This window comes from Mus caroli, unplaced genomic scaffold (genome assembly GCF_978045245.1).
Source record: "Mus caroli unplaced genomic scaffold, Mus_caroli_1 scaffold_4, whole genome shotgun sequence".
NCBI lineage: Eukaryota > Metazoa > Chordata > Mammalia > Rodentia > Muridae > Mus > Mus caroli.
In genome coordinates this window covers 79,871,319-79,897,158 of record NW_028227259.1, presented here as the reverse complement: position 1 = coordinate 79,897,158, position 25,840 = coordinate 79,871,319, and the positions used below count along the sequence as shown (strand labels likewise).

General features: G+C 47.1%; 1 protein-coding gene across 2 annotated transcripts; it reads right to left on the bottom strand.

Annotated features, from left to right (window-relative positions):
• Positions 1 to 1,943: 1,943 nt before the first annotated feature.
• Positions 1,944 to 23,846, bottom strand: Rest (RE1 silencing transcription factor). 2 transcript variants are annotated; one of them, XM_029477901.2, is made up of 4 exons: positions 22,904 to 23,161; positions 20,525 to 21,416; positions 13,579 to 13,662; positions 1,944 to 7,815 (listed from the first exon to the last, which is right to left on the bottom strand). In XM_029477901.2, exons 2-4 carry the CDS (start codon positions 21,405 to 21,407, stop codon positions 5,558 to 5,560), a joined length of 3,225 nt encoding a protein of 1,074 aa, XP_029333761.1. In that variant the 5' UTR covers positions 21,408 to 21,416; positions 22,904 to 23,161; the 3' UTR covers positions 1,944 to 5,557. The 2 variants fall into 2 exon arrangements, with proteins under 2 accessions (XP_029333761.1, XP_021018262.1); XM_021162603.3 differs by lacking the exon at positions 22,904 to 23,161 and adding an exon at positions 23,529 to 23,846 and having other exon boundaries at positions 1,945 to 7,815.
• Positions 23,847 to 25,840: the final 1,994 nt, after the last annotated feature.

Genomic DNA, 25,840 nt, shown 5'->3' with positions numbered 1-25,840 from the left:
AGGTGTGTCTGCAGTAGCTGCGTGTGGATGCACAGACCTCAAAGGCAAAAGGCTGCTGTTGGATTAAACACACACACACCATCATTTTTTTGTGTGTATACACATGCCACAACAAACCTGTGGCCATCAGGGGACAAACTGCAGCAATGAGTTCTTACCATGTTTAATTAGGTCATTGTGCTTGGTGGCAGGGGTCTTTAGAAATTCTGCTACTTCAGCTTAATTTCTCATCCAATTCTACCCTGGACACACCCAGCTTTGTATGCTGTGCAGACTCCTCTTCGTCTTCAGCAGAGCAGCCCAAAGCCTAAGCAAGTGTCCTAGCATGACTCTCCTGGCCCCCGCCACTGCAGAGAATCTTCAATTGCTGGTGCTTCTTCTCAGAGAGCTTGCCAGTACCACGGACAGAGCACAACTTGCCGGCTGAGCTCCTGACAGTCTAGGCCACATTAGATACATAGGAAATGTGAGGTGCAAAAATCCAAACCACCACCCCACCAAAAGAGCCAGGACTGAGTTAGCATGGAGCTCAACCCTTGCTGCAGTGTCCTGGATGCTGAGAAGACAGGCAGCCATCACCTTGCCCTACAAGGCCGTGACTGTTACTCATCTCCTGCTCGCCTGGAACTCAGAAACCGAGCTGTGTACTTGGCTTGTTTAAATGACTGGTTCTCCTTTTCATAGCATGCAAACAGCTTCTTGTCCCTTGTAACTCGAACTAAGAGAAAAAAAGAGGTCATTGTACTTTATTGCTAATAAGGAGTCATTCAGGAGGTCATGAATTCATCTCTAATATAAAATCCCTTCTTTCTCAGGCTGTCAGGTCACAGGTTACCAACTGGACCGAGATAAATTCCATCATTTTTCCCCATCCATGTTTCTCAACTCTCTCCCCTCTACACTACAGACAGCAACGAGGCCCTCTGTCCCATGAAGGGATTGGCAACCCTCAGACACCGGATGGGGAACACTAAATCCTAACCTTTTGTCTTTTCAGCCCCATTAAATAGAGCAAGATCTTAAAATAGCAGTTCAGGGAACACTTGTAACTCATCTTGCCTTCAGCCAAGTTTTCCCCATGACCATCCATCTGCTCATCCCAGGCCCGGCACCCACAAAGGGAAGTGCGCACTTTGTGGGTAGAGTAGCAACCATTGAGGAAAATGGAACTCTTGTGTTTCTCCCTAGCCTCCACCTCCCCCAAAGACAGCACGCTTGGAGAGAGAAGCCTTGGGAGGCTACCCACAACATCTCCCTTGGTGAAGGGGACAATGAAATGACCGAAAGGTATAAAGAATTTACCCATGTTTCCTTAGGAGCTACACAGAAGCAGAATTCAGCCGAAGCAGCCGTACCTCACAGGCAGCTCAAAGGAGGTGATGCTGGCTGCTCACAGCTGCCCCTTAGGCTCCACTCTCTTATCAAATGGAGCCTGATTCTGCCAAGTGGCTTAGACGGCTATGCTGGATGACAGCGACTCATTAAACCCACGGCCTTTAATCAGTGCTTTCTTTTGCCTTCCAGGCAAGGTGAGCCTGGAGAACAGACTCCAGATTAACGATGACAGTATCTATACATTGTAAACTTCCATTTATTAAAAAGTCAAGCTTGGACTTCCTGTCTTGGTAAAACGTGTTTAACTGCACAAAGCATCTGGGTCCTGAAATCTGCAGATGCAAGCAGCAACATTGTAGCTCACTTATAACCTCTGCACAGCATCTGTTCCTATTTTCAGTAGCCAGAGCCAGCTTGCACTATGATTAGGGAACTCTTCCTTTATTAATCTCAGACATGCTTGCAGTGACATCTCACTGGGATGATATAATAACTCCTAACCCTAGAGCTACCAGGACCCTACCAGCCATGCTCTCCATTGTCCAGGTCCATCTTGACAGCTATGAGAAACTTTAAATACACTGTTGGAGACACAGCTCAGTGATGGAGCTCTTGCCTACAATGAGCAAGATCTGGGCTGGCTCCTCAGCACTAAAAAACAAAAAAGACCAAGGTATAACAGAATATACTCCCAGTTGCACAAAAGAGGTGATGTCGGCTTCTTTGACACACCAATAATAAACAAAGGTCCGATAGTTTTTAGAACTTTATTTCAATGTAACTATATGCATAAGAAATACACTCATATTGGTTAATAGAATGCAATTATGTTTAACTTATCCTACACAATCTTGACCAGAAACCTGGTACATGGTTTACAATTTAAAAAAAAAAATAACAAAAAACAAACTGCAATCTGTTTCATCTCTACCTATTACAAATGTATAAAAAAATCCTCCATCAAATGCTGCAGACGGCAGCAGAACCTTGAGAAATATACCTTTGGTTTGCCTCAGAAAAGTAACACATATTGCACTGTAAAGGTTTATAAAATTGGCGCAAAACATTGTTGTAACGTCACAATACCAGTTTTAAAGAGTTCAGTAACTACCGGGAGGGAGAACTGCAGATGCTATCACACTTAGCCAGCAGTACACAGACTGTAAATCGACACAATTTGATCATTCTGAACTAAGACTGTCGGTTCACCTCAGGTGCCCAGTCATCAGGAACCCTTGATTTTCTGTAAAGAAAGCTGAGTTTCTTCAGCATTTCCGTTTACAAGTAACAGCATGCTAACAGGCAAGTCGGCACTTCCGCTGTCCACATTCAGAGTGAAACACGTGAGGTGAGAGCTCGGGTTTTACTTTGCATTGTTTTACATCTGAAGTGGCCCATCTCAGGATTTATCTAAAAAAGCACAATGACCCTTCTTGGAAGACTAGAGAAAGACAACCTGACGTTGTAAAAAGTCTCTCATCAAAGCAATGTAGCCTTTTATGGTTTACGCCTCAATTTAAAAAAAAAAAAAAAAAAAAAAAGTAGCCCCAAAATAAAAAGCAGCTCTGAAAAAAGAAAATATAACTTAAGATATCTTGAGAAGACAAGATGAATACAGGTTCAGAATTAATAAAGATACATTTCTCTCAGGCTACCTAGGATTAGGCTGTAAAGAATGCTACCATTTCAAGTTTACCACTAGTTACTAGATATCAATTTACAAGTAAAATGTTCATTTTTGTGTTCCTTTATCAAGAGAAAAATTTACCTTCAGACTATGAGGGTAGTGATGGGGAAAGGGAGACTAGAAAACAAGATTCAAACAATCCCATGCAAGTATCCCAGTTTTCAAATGAAGAACCCCCACTGTCCTGGAGTCTCAATCACTAAGATACTTTCCACTGAGATGATTTTAAGCACAAACACATGGCTCCGGGGTCAGGCCTAATATAGGCCTGAGGACCCAGTCCTTGTTTTCTGGAAGAAAGCCCTCAAAAGTCCCACTCAATTTCATGTAACAATGTTTTTAAAGACTAATTTAATGAGGTTTTAATTTCCGTTGTGTTTTTGTTTTTTTCCTCTAATCTTACAGACTAGATTAAAACTTACTCAATCCCAGAAGGCACTGAGTAAGAATGAATCCACAAAGACCTCTCTCTCCTAGAACCACCCACCTCCCAGCTCCAACCTGGGTTTTCGGAAGCATCTTTTCCAACATCTTGAAAAGGTAATGTAGGCAAAATTTGCTCATGAACATTAAAACTAGTTGTTAGAAAGACTTAACTAGCTTTATAATTTAAATTTAAAACATAAATATTCTGCAGTCTGATCTGCACTACAATGATTGTCGGAGCCTAGAATTCAACATTTACAAAGTCTCATGCACACACACACACGAAGCACACCCCATTATCTCACAACCATGTCTTGAGAAAATCTGCTTTTTAAATCTTTGGCCTCCCAGTCAATTCCAAGTTCAACCGACTTTAAACTAAGACTTCACTCAGAATTTCACCAAGCTTTTCACCCACACATTAATGCTTAGATCTGTCATGAACTGTCAAAATCTGAAGCCTGCTCAGAGATCGCCAGGTAAAATAAATGAAATACACAGAGGTTATTCCATCAAACGTCACCACTCCCTACTGGGCTCATACTTAATTTACTACTCCAGTGAGCACAGTCCATGCTGGGCACTTTCATGCTCTGGAGCGGAGAGAACAGACTTTGGAGTACGTACATGCACAGCTTCTCAGTGTCTCCAGAGGACCTCCAGGGCGGCGACAACTCACTTAAGGCCTCTCCTGTACAGAGGCTGTCTCACAGGGACAGCGAGGCCACCCGCTAGTTTGTGGAGATCCCTGAGAAAATATGATGCTTAAACTCCAAACTGTACTTGGTTCTAACATCAGCCTTTTCAGCACTCACTGGAAGCAGCAGCAGCAGCCGCCTCTTGCTGGTACTCGGCACTTTCAACTAGCCTAGTCATGCGACCACAGTGGCTCTCTCACAACTGACAGTCTACAGTCTGAAGGGTAATTATGTCTCGCTCCAGGTTTGCTGCTTCCAAATACCACTTGGAGGTCTCTACTCAGTGGAGTAGCCATCCCACCATCAACCATCTACTGAAGACAACTCCTCAAAGGATGTTCACTCTGTAATGAGCTACAAACAGCAAAAGAACACTGGTGGCTCATTTTTGAGACAAATATTGTTCCATATGCATCTAGTGGCTTATGGGGGGGGAGGGAATCAGACTGGAAAGCTGTGGAATTACACATATCCTCACCATTCAAAATAACTTATATGAAACTAATTCTGGCATAGATAAGTGGTGAAATTTAAAATAAAAAATAAAACAAAACCAAACCCAAAACAATGGATTGAACCTGCATGTTCCATTGCTTATAAACTTTCACACACTATTCTGCAAAAAAGACAATTGCAGCAAAGAAAAGGAAAATGGCCCTTTGCAAACAAGCCTAAAAGCATCCCTCCAAAAAGGAAAAACAAAAACAAAAACATGCATATATATGTATAGAGTGTTACTATTTAACACAATGCTGTTTCAGGGGGAAGGGAGATTAACTGCATAGGTTAAAGAAACAAAAACAAGAACCATGTGCAACATCTTAAGCCAGAAAAGCACCAAAATAAAAAATACCCAAAAAACAAAAATCACGTTTTATAAAGATTAACATATAAACACAAAATATTGATAGCAAGTTAGGAAGCAATTACCTGGACAGATACAATGTCCAATGTTGAGAATTTCTCTCCAATTAAAATCTTTTTCATCTCTAAAAGAAACTGTAAAGTGCTAACTTAATTTATATAAAGCAGGCAAATTCTTCAAGTAATTTACTAAGCCAATTTGTATCGATCTAAACAAGGAACTAAAAATTAGGAACTACCGTGAAAAGAGAAAACCCAACAGGTTGTAGGCAGGCAAGGCAAGTGGTGTGTTCCACCATCCTACCCTTCTCCTTGCACCTGCCTGCACGAGCTAGCTATGTATCTGTCCTCTTACATTAACTCCCTAGGATTTGCTAAGATTTATGCAACAAGCACTAAACAGATGTACAGTCCTAAGAAAAAGAATGTTACTGAAAACTCAGCGCTGGAGACTAATTAAAGCAAGCTTGCGTTTGTCTACAGTCAAATTAAAATTGCATGCTCACAAAGTCTGCACGATGCTTCTGCCGAGGCTCAGCTACTCCCGCTACTCCCGCTCCTCCGGCTCCTCCCGCTCCTCCTGCTCTTCAGCTGCTTCTTCCAGGAAGTACACATTCACCAAATGGCGATTGAGGTGTTTGCTATAATCTTTTTCCTTTCTAAAAGAACGATCACAGAAAATACACACAAACTCTCCCTCAGTCACTTTACCAGCCAACCCTGCCTTTCCATTTTTTGACGTAGCTTCTGGTGGTGTCGGCCGAGCCCCGTGCAGTCCTGAGTCGTCACTCCCCTCGGACATGTTGTCGCTCAGGTCACTTCCATCATGGCTGTGGATGCCTTCATCTTCATCAATTTCCTGAGACTCGTTTTCAGCCAACGTGATAGGAGGGGAGGCCACTACAGCTGGTGACCCTGCTTCACGGTCCACTGTTGGGGTAGGAGGGGACACTGGCTCTGCTGTGGAGTCTTTCATGGGGACACTGTCTGTCTTCTGCTCAGTGTCCACGTCCACGTCACAAAGCCCAGAGGAGCCAGTCTGACACTTGCTGTGTGATGCTCTACCCTCTGGCATGGCTGAGTTTTGTTCCGAGGATGAAACACTGGCAGACTCCTTGAGAGCAGCCAACTCAGCTGGACTCTCTCCGGCTTCCTCTGGTCCTCCTTTGAGAGGGAATACTTTAGTTCCTTCCCCATCGGAGACCATTTCTTGGTCCTTGGGTGTCTCTTCCCTCGAGTTTCCCTTTGGTGGTGGTGACGGTGGGGCTGGGGAGTCCTGGACGCTCTTGCTTCCCTTCAGAAGCTTGCTGTCTCTAACAGGCACCAAGCCAACCCCCATGAGGACCTGCTCCTGCCGTGCCATCTCACTCAGCAGGCTCAGCTCCTTCTCTGCACTGTCTTTCCGGGGAGATGACCTTTTGGTTGGCTTCACCTGAGGCGGCTCAGGTGAGACAGGAGGGGGCTCCTCCTGAACAGACCCCACCTGCGTAGGAGCCGGCTGAGCAACCTCAGTCTGAGCGGGCTCCTCGGTCTGAGCGGGCTCCTCGGGAGAAGGCAGCTCCTTCTGACAATCCTCCATAGGAGGTGGTTCCGCCTGAGGCAGCTCCTCAGGACGGGGAGGCTCCATACTGGGAGGTGGTTCCTTCTGGGAAGGCTCCTCGGGAGGGGAAGGTTCCATCTCAGCAGGCTCCGTGGGAGGGGCAGGCTCCCTCTGGGGAGGCTGGGGGTAGGTGGGTGCTTCTACCTGGGGAGGTTTCGCAGGCGGCGATGGCTCCATTTGAGCAGGCTCCACCGGAGGTGGCCCTGTCAGGGAAACCTCCGTCTGGGCGGGCTCTGACTCAGCAATATCCATGGGTGAAGGAAGCTCCATCTGAGAAGATCCTGACCCGGTGACCTCCGCCTGAGTGAGGGCGGGGTCTGGAGACACCCCCACTTGAGCCAATGCCCCAGAAGAAGGTTCTGTCTGCCCCATCCCCTTTGGAGCAAGTTTGCCACCTTTTTTACTTGTCTTGGTCTTGGGCGGCGTCTTCTTTGCGCCTTTCTTAACGGAAGCGCTTTGCTTCTTGTCCCCTCGCCTCTCCTCCGCTCTGCCGCCGCCCTTTGGCGCGTCTGTACTGGTTTTGGATTTGCTCTCGGACTTCTTTTTCTTTTTTGTCACTGGTCCCTCGTTCACGTTGGAGGGATGGGCCTCAGCGTCCTTCTTTCTTTTGTTTTTCTTGGCTTTACAGGGCTTTTCTGGATTGTTTCCTGTTTGTCCGTCTGTGTGTTTCACCTCTGCTGCTTTAGTCTCTGCCGCCGCTGACTTCCGAGTCCTGGTAGTTACCTGGACCACTGAGACACTGCTACCAGGCTTCTTTTCTTTTGAAATATCTTTTCCCACAGCTTTTACAGGTTTCTCGTTCTTCTTCCCAGACACATCCCCCTTTGTTTTTGTTTGCTCAGTCTCCATCTTCTCGTTGCTGACAGCGTTATTAAGCAGGTCAGCCTCTCTCTTTTTGGTTTTCTTTAGCTTCACTTTGGAGACATCCATTGTTTTGCTGGGACAGGTGGGATGCTTAGATTTGAAATGGTACTGTAAATTACACTTCTTAGAAGCCGCGTAGTTACACACGGGGCAGTTGAACTGCCGTGGGTTAACATGCAGCTCCACGTGCTTTTTGAAGTTGCTTCTATCTGCTGTTTTGTAGTCACAGTGAGGGCAATTAAGAGGTTTAGGCCCGTTGTGAACCTGTCTTGCATGTCGGGTCACTTCATGCTGATTAGAGGCCACGTAATTGCACTGATCACATTTAAATGGCTTTTCACCTAAAGGTAAAGAAGAGAAGTCAGAGATAAAAGGCACAAGTCAACATTAAAATATCCTTAGGAGCTATAAATGTCAAATAAGCACAAAGAGCATTTATTGGAACGACTTGATCATGCACCTTGTATTTTCCATATTTATTTGTATAACTTTTCCCTAACTGGGATGGAAGGTTGATTTTCAAAATCAATTGGAGGAGTAATCAACATGATCTTCAAAACAGTTTAGAGAGTCAGCCCTCCGGGTCTACTTCAGACCAGGCTCCAGGGGAAGCAGGAACCGCTGGCACAGTCAAGAGCCTGTGACGCTGAGTGGGGGACAAAGCCACTGTAAGACAAAAATGCTTTGACTGTTTTGTTCCTCCCCCTCTAGAATTCTCTTAACCAAAAGGAGAATGTAAGACAAGAGAACACTCACAGCCGTAAGGTGACCCCAGGAGTGGAGCTTCAGTCACAGGCTAGAGGTCTAAGCTTTCTTAAAGGCTCTGCCTCAGCTAGAGGAGTCAGTTTAACCTTCACCCATCACCCGAGGGTGAGAGTCGAGCAACCTCAGCAAGGTTCTCTAATGGCAGTGACTATTTTTAAGCATAAATAAGGCTGAAGTCAACTAGAAAAAGTAATTTTTCCTATCTCAACTTCTCTATAAAAAAGGGCAAAGAAACTAACTTTGAGTGGTGGTATACAAATAGATACGGTGTGTAACACAAGCAGACAGTCACAGGCACAGGCACAAAACCAGGCCCCACCCACCCAAAATTAAAAGCATTAAAAAAGTTCTACCTGAATACATACCCAGCTAGATCACACTCTAGTAAATATTACCAATTGGTATCCATACCCCACCGGTCCAATGGAAAGCATAGTAGAGAAATGGAAATCGACATTTATGAAAATTAATCTTTCAAACATCCTCATTTATTATTATCTGAGTTTTCCATAAGCAAAATTAGACATAAAGTTTAACTGACAGTAGTACAGATTCCACCATTAGAAATGTCCGTTGACAGAATCCCAACTCCCCCTCAAGGCCTACCCGGGGCATCAGTTAGGTAAGCAGGTACACGGAACAAGTTCTTGCCCTGTTAAATTAAGAGTTTCAGCTCGGCAAGGTATTTGTAATCCCTGTAATCCCTACTACTCAAGATGCTGAGGCAGGAGGACCACTGTATTTGAGGTCACTATAGGCACCATACATAGCAAGAACCTATCTCAAAATGTGGAGAGGGAGAAAGGCCTAAGAATGTAAGTCTGGGGAAGCACTGGCCTGGCAAGCTCGGGGCCTGGGCTTGACTCAAGTCTGCAGAAAGGTGTGGACAATGTCCTTGGCAGCAAAGCTCTAAATGGGAACAAACATTCACTAAACATATAGACAGACTCGTGGCCATTTCTACAGTTTAAAAAAACCTGTCAGGAAAAGCAAATGAGCTCTGCATCTGCTTCTCCTGAGGCCTTGAGAAAGCAGCCATCTGATTACTGTGAACAGGCTAACAAAGCAGGCGTGCAACGAGCACTGAAAAAGTCTGGGCAAAACGACAGGGCAGGCAGGCCTGGTGGTCCCTGTCTATCACACTAACAGTCAGTCTGGGGGGAAGGGGTTCAAGGTCACTTTCAGGTACATTAAAAGAAGCCAGCCTCAGACTGTCTCCAGCCTTGGATCCAATCCTCAGGCCCATGTGAAACCCAGCATGGTGGCACACACCTGTAATGCCAACACTCTTGAGCATAGTTCTTTAAAAAAAAAAAAAGGGGGGGGGGGGACCAGTAAGGCGGCCCCTCACCAAGGCACTTCTCACCAAGACCCACAGTGAAGGCAGAGCTGTCCCTGTACAGCCTCTATACACAAGTTATCTTCATACACAGCCACATATACACAAGAAATTAAAGTTGATTTTAAAATTTAGTACTGCCGGGCAGTGGTGGCGCACGCCTTTAATCCCAGCACTTGGGAGGCAGAGGCAGGTGGATTTCTGAGTTTGAGGCCAGCCTGGTCTACAAAGTGAGTTCCAGGGCAGCCAGGACTACACAGAGAAACTGTGTCTTGAAAAAAAGTAAGTAGTGTAAATCTGACCAAGGGCCAGTGCCTGGGGAGGTCATAGGTCATAGGCCCCTAGGCATGCACACATTACTCCTGTTTCACTTAATAGTCATGTCCCAATCTGCCTTCTATATCCACAGAGTTAGCCAAGAGTCTTACTGCAGCTAAAAAGGCTAGTTCAGACTTACATTGGCCAGAGAATGATAGTGACATGTTTGGCCCTAAATGAGACATCTATGTTACACCATCCAAAGCTCAGAGAACATCACAGAAAGGGAAAGATGGAACGCTGGGGCAAATTGGGAATTAAATTCTAACTTCGCATTTTGAGAGACTCTAAGGTAATCATGTTCTTCAGGGCCAGGTTACTGATTTTTTCAAAGAAGAAGATAGCGCATGTGCCCTACAGGCTGTGTTTTGAATCTGGGTAGAGATTCATGTCAGTCACAGCCAGAAAAGGGGGGAAGAGGGCAGGAGGGGCTGGAGAGATGGCTCAATGGTTAAGAACACTGACTGCCCGTCCAGAGGTCTTTAGTTCAATTCCCAGCAACCACCTGGTGGCTCACAGCCATATGTAATGGAATCTGATGCCCTCTTCTGGTGTGTCTGAAGCAAGTATGCTTACATAAAACAAACAAATCTTTAAAAATGGAGAAGCCGGGCGTGGTGGCGCACGCCTTTAATCCCAGCACTCGGGAGGCAGAGGCAGGCGGATTTCTGAGTTCGAGGCCAGCCTGGTCTACAAAGTGAGTGCCAGGACAGCCAGGGCTACACAGAGAAACCCTGTCTCGAAAAAACAAAAACAAAAAAAAAAACAAATAAAAATGGAGAGAGGCCGGGCATGGTGGCGCACGCCTTTATTCCTAGCACTCGGGAGGCAGAGGCAGGAGGATTTCTGAGTTCGAGGCCAGCCTGGTCTACGGAGTGAGTTACAGGACAGCCAGCACTATATAGAGAAACCCTGTCTCGAAAAAACAAAACAAACAAACAAACAAACAAACAACAAATAAAAAAGGAGAGAAAGATGCTAGGCTTCATTTATTTTTGGTCCCTTAGATTTCAAGGCTAACCTCACCACACTGCCTGGGATCGTTCAGTATCATGGCTTAGGCTGGCCCGAGTTTTCAGCCCTCAAGAGGCCAGATTACAGCTGTGTCCCAGCGTACCAGCATCATTTGAGGTTTTTATGTATGTTTGTGCTGGGGCAAAAAGGCGCCACATTAACATGAAGACAGAAGTCAGAGGTCAACCTGACAGGAGCTGGTTCTCGCTCCTTCCCCATGGGTCTGGGGGACTGAGCAGCCAGCACCCTCACTTGTTAAGTCAGGTACAAACAAGCATCATTGTATATATATATTTTTTTAAAGATTTACTTATTTTTGTGTATGTGGGTGTTCTGGATAAGTTTCTAGACATCAGAAACATCAAGATGCCCTCAGATGCAGGCTTAAATTTTTTGCAGCCTATTTTTAATAAAGACTCCACCCCTGCTCTAGCCCACCACCCAGCCAAGGTAGTGGAAAAGAAACGGTATTAGGATATGGGGGAAGTGGACCAGGTCAGCAATGGCTCCTTGGCTCAGTCTTTGATAGCAGTTCAGTCCTCCAGCAAACACCACAACTTATCAGCTGCAGACCAGTCCTCTAGGCAGCATGCACACACAAACTTCGCATGAACCAGCAGCTGCTGCCCAGTCCTCAAGGAACTGTTAGGCTCCAACCGGCCCAAAATGAGGCCTCAGAGGTGGCAAACTGCGCCAGGCACCTCACAAGCAGTTCTTGGGCGAACCTCCCTCAATGGCAGCACTCGGCACAAACCAAACCAATGCTTAGTGCTTGCCTGCCACTGCTGTGGGGTTATATCCACTTCACTCACAGGCCATAAGGCATCAGGTTCCCTGAAAATGCAACTGTAGGGTGCTGGAAACTGAACACAAGGCCTCTACAAGAACAGTTAAGAGCCGGGCGTGGTCGCCCACGCCTTTAAACCCAGCACTCGGGAGGCAGAGGCAAGCAGATTTCTGAGTTCGAGGCCAGCCTGGTCTACAAAGTGAGTTCCAGGACAGCCAGGGATACACAGAGAAATCCTGACTCAAAAAACAAAAACAAACAAAAAAAAAAAACAAAAAAACAAAAACAAAAAAAACCAAAAAACAAAAAAAGAACAGTTGGGCTGGAGAGATGGCTCAGCGGGTAGGAGCACTGACTGCTCTTCCAAAGTTCATGAGTTCAAATCCCAGCAACCACATGGTGGCTCACAACCACCTTTAATAAAATCTGACGCCCTCTTCTAGTGTGTCTGAAGACAGCTACAGTGTACTTAGATATAATAAATAAATCTTAAAAAAAAAAAAAAAACAGTTAAGGCCTCTGAAGTGCTGAGCCATCTATCCAGCCCCCCAAATCTGTCTTTTATGTCCATATATGTCCTGAGAACAGAGACTCCTGGGAGCAGTGACTGACTATTTCAGCCACCGAATAGCCCTACGTGACTTTATTGTAAATCAGTGAATTGGATTATCCATTATTTTCTTTACGTTTATTTTGTATGCTGATCCCCTTAGCGCCACTGAACTGGTTGAGAGTTCATGCCTATTCCCAGCACCTAGGAGGTGAAGGCAGGGGGTCGAGAATTTAAAGGCATCTTTAGCTATGTACTGAGATAAGAGAATCAAAGGTTTAAAGTCATCTTCAACCAGGGCTACATGAGACCACCTTGAAAAGAGGGAAGGGATGGGCCAGTTACGGTGGCACAAGGAAGCCATTACACAAGCAATAAGGAAACTGAAGTGGGAAGAGATGATGGAAGCTTACGCTACATGGTTAACCCTTTGTTTGGTTGGTTTTCTATGTATGGGGTCTTTTGCCTATATGTATTATCTGTGCACCATACCCCATGCAGTACCTACAGCAGCCAGAAGGGGCATCAGATCCCTGGAACCAGAGTTAAAGATAAATTGTGAAGCACCACCATAGGGTGCTAGAAATCAGACCCTAGTACTCTGGGAAAGGAATGTACTCTTAACTAATTGAGGGGAAAAAAAAAAATCACCCCAACCCCGGACAATCATTTTATCACACACACAATACAAAAAAAAAAGGTGGTGGGGGGGGGGGTAAATTCACCTGTGGACTGTGTAGAACTATTTATTCCTAGTTCTAACAAATTAGGAACCCTTTGGGCAGAAGAGACTGCTCAGAAGTTAAGATCTTGTAGAGGACCCAAGTTTAGTTCCAGCATCCACAGTGTCTCCTAACCATCTGCACTCCAGTTCCTGGGGATCTGTCATCCTCTTCTGCCCTTCACAGGACCTGCACCCACATGGTGCACTTACAGGTAAAATACTTACACTATTAATACAACTTCAGAAAGAAAAACAAAGAAAGCCCTTCCAGAAAAAGCATGCAAGTAAGTTCACATCTGTTTTGTTCTAGAGTCTGATCTAAGAGAACCCATATTTACCCTCCCCACTCCCATTACGGTTTTGCTTTTTTAAGGCAGGGCCTGCCTGGCACAGTGGCACAGGCTTCTACTCCCAACACTTCCAGGCAGGGGCAGGTGGATCTGTGACTTTCAGACAGCAAAAAAAAAAAAAAACAAAAACCTCCAAAACCAGTGAGTTAAAAACAACTCAACTTCAATTCTAAAAGAAATTCTTTCTAAAGGTAGTTTTCCACAGTGAAATAAAAATGACAATTTACTGAAATGCTGGCAGTCACCATCTTACCAACCTGAATGAGTCCGCATGTGTCGCGTTAGATGAGTCTTCTGAGAGCTTGAGTAAGGACAAAGTTCACATTTATACGGGCGTTCTCCTGCAAAGTCATAAATAAGGACAGTGTTTTAGATGCTTAATATGGCCGGGCAGTGGTGGCGCACGCCTTTAATCCCAGCACTTGGGAGGCAGAGGCAGGCGGATTTCTGAGTTCGAGGCCAGCCTGGTCTACAAAGTGAGTTCCAGGACAGCCAGGGCTACACAGAGAAACCCTGTCTCGAAAAATCTAAAAAAAAAAAACAAAACAAAACAGATGCTTAATATGTAAAAACAAAGCCAAAATCATTCTAATCTGTGTTAACTATTCCCTCACACATACTTCTAGGCATGTCAGCGGTGGGGCTTGGTCTGCAGGGTTTTATTTTGGTTTTTGCAACAGACTCTCCTAGGTAGGCCAGGCTAGCCAAAACACTCCATCCTCCTGTCTCTGTCTGAATACAGGTTTATGTATCTCCAGTTGGTTTCCATTTTTTTTTTTAAAGATTTATTTATTTATTATATGTAAGTACACTGTAGCTGTCTTCAGACACTCCAGAAGAGGGCGCCAGATCTTGTTACGGATGGTTGTGAGCCACCATGTGGTTGCTGGGATTTTAACTCCGGACCTTTGGAAGAGCAGTGGGGTGCTCTTACCCACTGAGCCATCTCACCAGCCCTGGTTTCCATTTTTTATTTTGAGTCAGTGTGCAACAAGCTATGAACTTGTGGTTATACTGTCTCAGACTCCCAATATACACCTGTGCCCTGCCTAGCACGGACGACCCTGACCTGACCCTTCTCCCTTAGCCTCCCAAGAGCTAGGACTACAAGGCAGGTATGAGCCACCACAACCATGGCTCAGCAACTTAAGAGCAAAACGATTCCTCTCAATTACTGGCAGAATCAGTCAATTCCTCCCATTTTGAAAGTATAAATTAGATCTGAGTGGTAGTGTGCACCCACCCCAGACCCACACACTGGGGAGGGGGTCTGGAGACATTCTCAGTTACAAGCTGTTGTGCAGCATGACCCAAAGGCGAGTCAAACACCAGGCCCAGTGAGATGGCTCAGTTAAAAGCAACTCCTGCTCTTACAGAGAATTACAGCTCAGTGCCCAGAACCCTTAAGGCAGCTAGGCAGCTCAACCATCCAAGAGTTCAGTGTCTGAGGCCCTCTTCTGGCTTCCTGTGGCAGCAGGCACGCAGGTGTTCCTTCTACCTCTAGAAGGTCAAGGATAGCGGCCCTGTCCATATACTACCCTGCATCCCAAGAAGTTACCTTTACATACATAGAAATAATAAGACACGCAGAGTGATGTAACACTAGACTTCTACAGAACACCGCTAAAGGCACCAATGACTTAGCACCAACAAGCATCTTATCTGAAGACAGGGCTCAGTCTCTCAGGTGGCCTCTTCACTCATTCTGAGGTCAAGGTCTGCCTGCCTCACCTCATTTACAGACCCAGCTATGCTAAGAACTCTCAGGATGCCAAGGCTGCCAGCAGGCAAAGGCACTGGGCCTTGCCAACCATGTCAACCTGAGCTCCACATTAATCTAAGATGACTTGAGTTCCAAGACTCAAACATGGAAGGAACTGACAGACGCTAATGTCCAAAGTGCAGAAAACAACCAGAACATTCAAACTCATGACAGAGAGATGCAATGCCACATTCCTCCACTCAGAAATGAAGAAACAGTCTGGAGATGCAGCTCAGCTGCAGGGAGCGTGCTCAGAATATGGCAAGCCTTAGGTTATCTCTAGCTCTGTTTAGAGAGAGGGAGATGGGTGTGGCAGCCTCACCGATAATTCTAGCTCTCAGGAGCTAGAGGTAGATGGGGATGTCTGAGAGTACCTCTGATATGCAGAGAAACGCTCCCTGTACCCCCAACAACAAAGGGTAGCTAACGGCTATATACTGGATAACAGCCCCCCCAGTATAAAACAATCATTAAAATGGATGTGATCACATGTGCTTATACTCTCCGCACCGGGAGCCCAAGTAGGAAAGCCTGGAATTCAAGTTCCACTTGAGGCATATAGCAAGATCCTACTTAAAAGGGGGCGGGGCGCTGGAGAGATGACTCAGCAGTTAAAAACACATGCTCTTCCAAAGGACCCAAGTTTGTTAGGTTCCCAACACCCATGTCACTGGCACCTATAACTTCAGCTCTGAGGGATCCTAAAGCCCCCCACAGACACCCATACACGTGTAACACACTCACCAAGAACAAAAATAAAAATAAATCTTCTAGAGGAAGTGGGGGTGGGGGTGAGACAGAGGTCTTCCATTAAGAGAGCAGGCAATGCTTCCAAGACCAAATTCAGTTCCCAGCCCCCACAGCAGGTGGCTCACAACTGCCCCGGGGTAACTGCAGCCCAGGCCTCCCTGGGCGCCACATAGCTCTGGCCCCAGGGCACCTGCACTGAAGAGCACTCAAAGGAAAAAAAAAAAACCTTAGAATTGAAAAGGGCTGGGAATAGTGCCACTGGGAAGGCAGAGGCAGGGGGATCTCTGCAGTTTAGGGCCAGCCTGTTTATACAGCAAGTTCCAGGACAGCTGGGGATACAAAGAGAAACCCTGTCTCAAACAAGCTAAAATTAAACAAATAATGCTTCTGTGGAGAACCTGAGACTTCCTCCTTCCTAGGAAATAGACACTAGTCTTTCCACTCCCACACTCTTCATTAAAATCCTTATTGTTGGGTTGGTTTTCAAAACTGGGCCTCTGCTGGGCAGTGGTGGCACAGGCCTGTAATTCCAGCACTCGGGAGGCAGAGGCAGGTGGATTTCTGAGTTCGAGGCCAGCCTGGTCTACAGGGTGAGTTTCAGGACAGCCAGGACTGCACAGAGAAACCCTGTCTCAAACAAACAAACAAACAAACAAAAACTGGGCCTCACCATGTAACTCTGGCTAATCCTATAGGATCAGGCCTGCAGAGGCCTCTGAAATGCTAGGATAAAAGTGGGGGGCCACTATACCAAATTAAAATAGAATCTAAAAAAAAAAAAAAAAAAAAGTAAAATACGCCCCCCCATTAGAACTATTCTTCAATCAACAAATGAAAATATTTTAGCTCGTTAGTAAGGGTTTTTTTTTCCCCTTCTTGGATCTGAAACAGGGCTTCATTGTGAAGCCCAGGTTGACCTTGAACTAATGATCCCCCTAGTCTCAGCTTCTGAGGAACTGACCGAATGTAGCTTTGCAAAACTCCTGAAGGCCTCAGCAACCTACCAGTTCTGAAGGTATAAATACAGACTTGGCTAATAAGTAGAATTACTAAACCACGGTAGCACTGTAGTGACCACATATTGTCTAGCATGGTCTGTATTAGTATGAACCAGAGGAATGTCACAGTGAACCATGGTTTTCTCAGTGAGGCAGTTATTCCCTCAATGTTTATTTACTCTACCATTGGGGGGGGGGGGGTGTCTCACTATGTCACCTGGCTAATTTGCAGCTACATGTATGGATATGCATATGTAGGCAGGCAGACAGACACACTCTCAAAGTTGCAGCTCTAAACCTGCCTCTTGCCTCCAAATGCTAAGTTTAATTCTAGCCACCACAAAGATTTTAAACTTTTTTTTTTTCCAAAGTTTTTTAGACAAGGTCTTACTACATACATGTAGGCTAGCTGGCCTGACAGAAGTCAAGACCAGGCTGGCTCCAGCTGGGTGGGGCACACCTTTGATCCCAGCACCCCTGAGGCAGAGGCAGGTGGATCTCTGAGTTCCAGGACAGCCAGGATTACACAGAGAAACCCTGTCTCGGAAAACCTTAAAAAAAAAAAAAAAACAACTGGCTTCAAACCTTCAAACCTAGCTGTCTGCTTCTGCTGAGATTGAGGCCAGGCTGCTTCACCATGTCTGTTTTTGGGTTTTCCTGGGTTTCTATGTTATGTGTCTATGTGTGGGTATGCACAGGCACCTGCTGAGATCTAAGTCGTGGGTGCTGGGGACAGAACTCAGGTCCTCTGCACAAGCAGCACACTATTAGACTCTAAAGTTTAAGAGACGTCGTTAAAGCAGCCTGGAGAACATGATATCTGGATAGAGATGGGTTCATTTTTTGTTTGTTTTTCGAGATAGGGTTTCTCTGTGTAGTCCTAGATGTCCTGGAACTCACTCTGTAGACCAGGCTGACCTCGAACTCAGAAATCCACCTGCCTCTGCCTCCCAAGTGCTGGGATTAAAAGCATGCGCCACCACCGCCTGGGTGGCATCTATATAAAATAGCATAGATGATACAATCTGTTCACCACTGGGTAAGATTCAAGCAGTAATCCCTTTATAAACAGGGGGTTCCAAAACAACTGGCAATAAAATGTTTCTAAAGAACTAAAATTAATTCAAAATCTAAGCCAGGTGTAGTGGCACAAGCCTTTGATCCCAGCACTGGGAGATGGAGACAGGTCCTGGAACAGCCATGACTACATCATAATAATAAAATAAAATCTGGGCTGTTTCTGGCAGCCCTACCTGTAGCCCTGGTTCTCCATGCACAGAGCACCGGAGTCTGTGCATGCAGCAGCTAGGAGCCCTGGCTCACACTGCAGACCACTGCTGTTAGCAACTGCAGAGTTTTCACTGCACACATGAAGTTTCTAGTCTTATAGAAACATAACAGTCCCCATTTCAGAATCTAAAGCCTTCTAGTCCTTCCCTGCTGTATGTAGATTGGATTAGAATGTTTGCTCTTTAGAACAGCAGACTTGAGTTTTTCTTGTTTTGTGCCTATCACCCCCAACCCTATCCTCCAGTCCAACCTACCCCACAGAGGGTTCTATTTGTCCAGCCCTGGCTGTCCTGGAATTCACTGGGATTCAAGCTATGCATCACCATGCACAGCCACAAACTTGAGTTTAAAAAACAAAACAAGGGCTGGTGAGATGGCTCAGTGGGTAAGAGCACCCGACTGCTCTTCTGAAGGTCTGGAGTTCAAATCCCAGCAACCACATGGTGGCTCACAACCATCCGTAACGAGATCTGACTCTTCTGGAGTGTCTGAAGACAGCTACAGTGTACTTACATATAATAAATAAATAAATAAATCTTTAAAAAAAAAAAAAAAAAAGCATTTAACAAAGTTTCACTTTGAGACCAGAGAGAATTTCCAACCATTTCTGAAATTGCCCTAAGCACACTCCCACCCTTTTGTACATATATACATATGCAAAGTACCATTCTAGGGTTGACAGTTACAATCCATTCTGATTGTATCTGACAGGATGAATCAACTCTGACAAATGTTGAAGTTACTCTATGCCCAATACTAGCAAACATTCAACCAAAAAGTAAAAGTTCAAGTTAAGCTAAGTATACCCATCTCAGTATCTGCATCTGCTTGTCTTAGACATTAGAAGGCTGAGGCAGGATAGTGAGTTCTAGGATGGCCAGGGGGTTTTGTGGCTCACACCTATCTTCCTAGACTTGTTAATAATAACCTCAAGAAGCAAGAATTCAGCAGAGCCAGGCTACTACTGAAACAAACCCTTGTCTCACAAAACAAAGACTGGTGTGGTGACACAGACCTGCAATCTATGCACTCAGGATCCAAAAGCAAAGTTTGGGGACAGAATGATACACTGGGGGAGGTTCAGGCCAGCCAAGGTCATACATGAATCTCCAGGATAAGCTTTTCTTAGCAGACTCTGCTCAGAACCTCTGGAAGAACAGCCAGTGTTCTTAACCACTGAGCCATCTCTCCAACCCCCTGAAACTTTTCTTTTTGGTCTAAGCCTGGGGAGATAGACCATGAAAGCCCCTCAGACTTATACTTCTGGGTCAGAAAGTCCTCAAAACCTGTAGGTATTAGGATATGCTCAGCAAATGCTTGCCTGAAAAGAAATTCTTCTAGGTATGCCTGCTTGCTCTCTTAGAAAAATGGCTTCATGCTAGGCAGTGGTGGCCCACACCTTTAATCCCAGCACTTGGGAGGCAGAGGCAGGCGGATTTCTGAGTTCGAGGCCAGCCTGGTCTACAAAGTGAGGTCCAGGATAGCCAAGGCTATACAGAGAAATCCTATCTCAAGAAAAGAAAGAAAGAAAGAAAGAAAGAAAGAAAGAAAGAAAGAAGAAAGAAAGAAGAAAGAAAGAAAGAAAGAAAGAAAGAAAGAAAGAAACAAAGAAAGAAACAAAGAAAGAAAGAAAGAAAGAAAGAAAGAAAGATGGCTTCAACGGCAGTGTCTACTCTAGGCTAGGGATGCTCAACAGTAATGAGTACTGGCTGCCCTTGCAGAAGGCCCAGGGTTCAGTTTTCTACACCCACATGGTACTCACAACCAAGCCTATATGCCAGTTCTGGGAAATCTAGCGCCCTCTCCTGGCCGCTAAAGGCACTGCACGCATATGGTACAGTTATATACAATCTGGCAAACTACTCAACACATAAATGTGAGAAAGGGGGCAAGGGATGATACAGGGCTCAGCAGAGAGAATGTTTGTCTGGCAATGAGGCCACCCCTGACTTCATAAGCCCAACACAGCGCCATGTGCCATGCCTGTAACCCTACTGCTTAGAAGGTGGAAGCAAAAATATCAGAAATTATACATTCTCAGCTACAAGATCAGCAAGTTCAAGGCCAGTCTGAGCTCCTACAGATCCTGTTTCAACCAGTGAAGGGGTGCCCCCACACACACACACGTGGTGGTGCACACCTTTAATCCTAGCTTTGGGGAGGAAGGGCAGGTGGATCTGAATTTGAGGCCAACCATGAATTTCAGGACAGCGAGGCTAGAGTCTGTTTCAAAAAAAAGATGGGGCTAACGTCATTTTTCAATACACAACAACACAAGTAAGCTTTCTTTTCTAAGCCCTCAATTCCCTTGGGAAACTGTCGCATATCTTAGATGGGTTCAGTTTATATAATCTAAATTTAATAGAAGTCACATTTTGGAAACTACACCCTAGGCTCCCTTACCTGTGTGGGTCCGCACGTGCTGCACGTAGTTATTTTTTCTGTCTGAGAAGTAATTGCACTTGCTGCAGGAGTAGAGCTTCCGGGGGAAATGGTTTCTCAGGTGTTTCCTCCAGTGGTACTCGCTCACGGTCGTGTACGTGCAGATGACGCACTTGTAGACGCACTCGTTCTCGCCAGCTCGCAGGTGGTGCTTCAGGTGTGCCGTGTAGTGGTCGTACCGGTTGGTATTGTAGCCACAGCGGTCACAGCGGATGGGGCCTTTGGAGAACTCGCCCTCTTCGGCCGGGGACGACCCCGACTCCCGGGCTTTGGCCTGTTTCTCCGCAATTTCCTCCACAAAGAACTTCTTAGCACTGTGAACCCGGATGTGATGCACAAACTGCTCTTCAGATTCGGCTTCGTACTGGCACGGCTTACACCGGAAGGGCTTGGCCTTGGAACTCCTGCATTTGTCTTCCGCCACGGGTGTTTCTGGGGCGGGATCTTTATTGGCGCTGTATATTTCTGGGGCAGCTGAGGCTTCAAATACGGGCTGGGGTTCTACAGCACTTAACTCCAAACTTCCCAGTTCCATGTTTTCCAGCCCTTTGAGGTCAGCCGACTCTTCCAGGCCTTCTCCTTCACTTTCTGAGAAGTGGTTGTCTCCCACGGGCATCAATTCGGCCATCTGCCTCTCTTCACCGACCAGGTAATCGCAGCAGCTGCCGCTTGCCTCCCCAGTCAGGGCCACGTTGGCTAACATGATGAGCTGAGGGGCTGCCAGTTCAGCTTTCGAGAGCTCGTGCAGGTCGTACATGTCGTTTGGTAAGGCCATGCCCATGTTGCCACTGTTGTTGAAGAGACTGCCTCCTCCAGAAGTCTGCCCCATCACCTGGGTGGCCATAACTGTACGCTAGATAAAGCAAAACAAAAATAAATAAATAAATAAATAAAGCCCTCATTACCCAAAGCAAGCATCTTTCCAATGCAACCTTTAAAAATTCAACAACCTTCATTAACTTCTAACAACAACATTCAAATACTTTTCTGGTTGGGTATGGCGGTACTTGCATGTAATCCTAGCACTAGATAGGCCTGGGCAAGGGTGCTGTTAATTTTCAATTCTCTTTATTGCAATCACAAAAACAGATGAGGAACTGTTTCCCCTATAGCCAGAAAGGGAAAAAAAAAAAAAAAAACGATTCTTTGACCCATCTGATCTACACCGGCATGCACGTCTTCTTTTTGGTAGCTAATATTTTTAATGTTAACTAAAATTACTTTTAATAACCAAATCACTGAATAGTTAACTATTGTTGTCTCACTTCTTCAACAGTTCAGTGGTCTGAATGAGAACTCCAAAGGAAAAAAAAAAGAAAGAAAGAAAAACCCCGGGGCGATTCTGGGCCTCTAATGAGCACATCAAGAAATCTGCAAGACTTCAACTTCTTCATGAGAATTCAACTAACTCTAAAAGAATAAACTGAAAAAAATAACAAATTAAAAAAAAATTTTCTTTTGATGACTTTTAAAAGGGTGGTTACGGATCCCTTCTTCCCACAAAAGGGGAAGTTTTAAAGTGCTTTTTTGTTGTTGTTAGAAAACTCCCCTTAAGAGTCGTGCAACTCAACACGTCAACCAACTTACGCGCATTGTGCTTGACTTGGCCTACTTGCCTAGGGGAAGCCATTACAGATCACCTTCTTGAAAACAAGTTGAGTTTCTAAATGGTCTCAACCTCCAGCCTCAAAGGTACCAGTCTCAGAACTCAGTGCTTCTTGCAAATTATTAAAGGCAAGATATACAAAGAATAAAAAAAAGTACTAAAAGACAAACTAAAAGCCGAAAATACGAAAAGCGGGCCGCTTCACCTAGAGTCTAAACACAAGCTCGCTCGCTCGCTCGCTCGCTCAGTTACATGCCCCAACAAAAAGTTGAGCCCGAATGCCATCACAGGAAACGGCTCTCCCCTAGTTCAACAGCCCCACGGATTCCACAACGGACCTCAACATCCACTCTAAAGCTTCCCCCACGCACCTCGGCAGCCACACTCCCAAGGAAATCTCCACGTCTCTCGGGCAGACTGTGCTAAGCACAGCCGGAGAGCAACGTGTTGCACCGAATTCCTATGTGCCGCTGCCACCAGCGCCGGCCTCGGCGGCGGCATTCCTAACTGAAATAGGCATTCGGCCATTTTCTCAAAATACCAAACACAAAGCAGCTCTTTGCAAACTTGGGCCCTCTTGCTTCCTCTCCGCCACCAACCCGCGGGCGGTGCCTGGGCTCGGACCTCACGCGCTGCCCACCACCCTAGAGGCGCCTCCCCGGCCGGCCGCGGCCCCGCAGCCCCCTCCCCCGCCGCCCGCCACTAGCCCGGCCGGGACTGGGCGGAAAAGTTACCTCGCTACCGGCGTCCGATCGGGCCTGTACCGGGGCTCCGCGGCGCCCTCCCGAGGCTGTCGGCCCCCGGTCGCTGCGAGGGGCCCCACGCGGGCCGCCGCCGCCGCCCCCGTGGCCCGGAAGTTTGCGAACTTCGCTCCCCCGCCGCGCAGAGCCAGCGCGGGCCGCAGAAATCGCTGTCCAGCCCGCCGCCGGCGCCGCCCGTGCCCCGGGCTGAGTCAAGCGGGGCGGCCGCCTTCCGGCCCTGCTCCGACTGGGGGGGAGGGGGCGGCGAGCCTGGGACGCCGGCGGGGCCGGGGGCGGTGGGCCCGAGGCGGAGGGAGGGCGGAGGAGGGAAGTTTCAGGACCGCGGTCACCAGCAGCGGCGCTCCGGCCTCCGTGGCCCCGGATCTCAGCGCCGTGCGGAAGGGCCGCCCCGTGCTCCGCTGGGGGCCGGTGCCCACGCCGCTCCGCACCAGCCCCCGGCCCAGCCCGTGACTCGCTCCGTAACTCGATCCCGCCCCCGCCCGGCCGCCGCGCCGCCCGAGCCACAGTATCTGCAGATCAGCCCTGGACAGCGCCTCGCGCCGCTCCGCGCCTGCCCGCCGCCCTCCCCCGTCGCTCTCCCCGCTCCGCCGCGTCCTACCCTCTGAGCTGCGCGCCCACGGACCGCCGCCCCCGCGTCGCCGCCGCCGCTCCAACTCCTTTTCTTTGTTGCTGGACTTTCGGGGGAGGGGAGGGAGAGCGGGGAAAAGTTGGGCGTCGAGGCCCTCGAGATCCCCGGGGTGCGATCGCGGAGCGGGATCAGACCGCCGGCCCTGGTTCTGCCGTCGCTGCGGTCCCGGCCGCCCGGGTCTGGGGCCCGCGGCCTCGGCGGCGCTCCTCGGTCTTCTGCTGCTGCGCCGCGAGCTCGCGGGAGCCGCACATTCCAGCACAGGACGCTGCGCCGCGCACCCGGCCCGCGCCGTCGCCGCCCGCCCGCCCGCCGGACACGCCCCCTCGCCGTCCGCGCGCGCCCGCCGACACGCCCCCTTCCCCGCCCGCGCGCGTGGCCGCCGAGCGCGCCCCGCCCCTCGGTCCCGAGGCTCGAAGTGGACTCCTGGCCTGCCTGGGGGCGCGCCTCGGGGGAACCTTACCTAATCCGCCCGGCCCCCGACTCCGGCCTTAGGCTCATTAAAGGGGCGGAACCTACTCCCTGAGCTTCTTTCTTTTATAAACAAATAGCAGAAGTTAGCCCCAGCCTTACCCGGGCGTGCACGAGAATAGGGGTTGTTGGAGGAAAAAACGTGCAGGCATTGACCGCCCTCTTGAGAAGTATTGTCACTGGCCTCTTAAGTAAGGCTGAAGCCCCGGAAAATACTGTTCAGGCCTGGCGTGTGGGCTCTCGCCGTTAATCCCAACACTCAGAATGCTGTTGAGACTGGAGGATCAAGAGTTAAAGGCCGGAGTTCAAGATCAGCCTGGACTACTTAGGGACACTAGTGCAAGAAATTAAAAAACAATACAAAACCCGAAGATCGGCCCTTGCCGCACATGTCTGTAATCCTACTTGAAAGGCATGAGCACCAGGAGATCCAAGTCTTGACAAATGGGGGGTGGGGGTGGTTGCTCTTGTCTGTAATCAGACTCAGAATTCAGTAGACAGAGGCAGGAGGATTGCTGAGAGCTTGAAGCTTTGGTGTGCTATGTAACAAATTTCAGGCTAGCCATAGCTACAAAGTGAGACCTTTCTCAATCAAACAAAATCTAAGTCCCTGCCTACAGATCTTTATGCTTAACTGTCATTTTAAGCTTCATGAGGTCAAAATGCTTTCACATTTCAAACTCTTAACCAGGAGAAAATCAGTCCTTGTGGGAGTTGAGACAAAGCCAAGTCCAGTTCAGTGCCTGACGTCTTATAATGGGGACAGGGAGTCTCAGGTCCTGTCCCTTCTCACCTGAAATGCTTTTTTAGCCTGCTTTTAATGTCTTCCTGAAAGTGGGCCTTGTAGCCTTTAATTTGTAGTTAGTGAACTACCAGCTAGAGTTTAAAGCTCTTGGAGGCCTTCAAGGCTCCGCATTTCCTGATCTAAACCTGTGAACCGCTCTCGTTAGCATTACAACAGAGGTAGCAGCAGGTGGGTGCTAACAGGCTGAAAGCAGGATTTCAGGTTTCTCTGACATTTTCCTTTACCTCTTTTCTGGCACGCTGTAAAAAAAAAAAAAAAAAAAAAAAAAGCCCTACAATATGTTACTAGTTGGTACAAAATTGAAGGCAAGGCAGAATGAAGACCCTAAGGTACTTGACCACCAAAGATTTCAATGGCTGTTTTTTCTGGGACAATCTCCCTATGTAGTCTAGGCAGGCGTCCAAATTGTGGTCTTTCCACCTCTGGAGTGTTGGTCTTACAGGTATAGGCCGCTGTGCACCAGAGTCTTTTCAGTGCAAGCTCCGTGCATTGAATCAGATTTGAAAAGAACTCTTAGTGGAATAAAATTGAGGAAGAGGGAAATGAAAAGCAAACAAAACAAGAACTCCTTCCCATTGAACTGGTAAAGAGAGAGACCTGGTTGGTGGCTTGGGCCAGTAATCCAGATACTTGGAGTTCAAGGCAAAAGGACTGTAGCTATGTCCAGCTACATAGCTAGTCTGAGGCCAGTTTAAGGATACACAAGACCAGGGCTGGTGAGATGGCTCAGCGGTTAAGAGCACCGACTGCTCTTCCAAGTCCTATAAGTTCAAATCCCAGCAACCACCTGGTGGCTCACAACCATCTGTAACAAAAATCTGATGTCCTCTTCTGGAGTGTCTGAAGATAGCTACAGCATACACACATATAATAAATAAATAAATCTTAAAAAAAAAAAAAAGAATGCCCATGAGGGACTACCTAGATTAGGCTAGACGAGGTGGGAAAACCCACCTTAACTGGGTTTTCCCATTAAGAAAAAAAAGAAAAAATAAAAGATACACAAGAC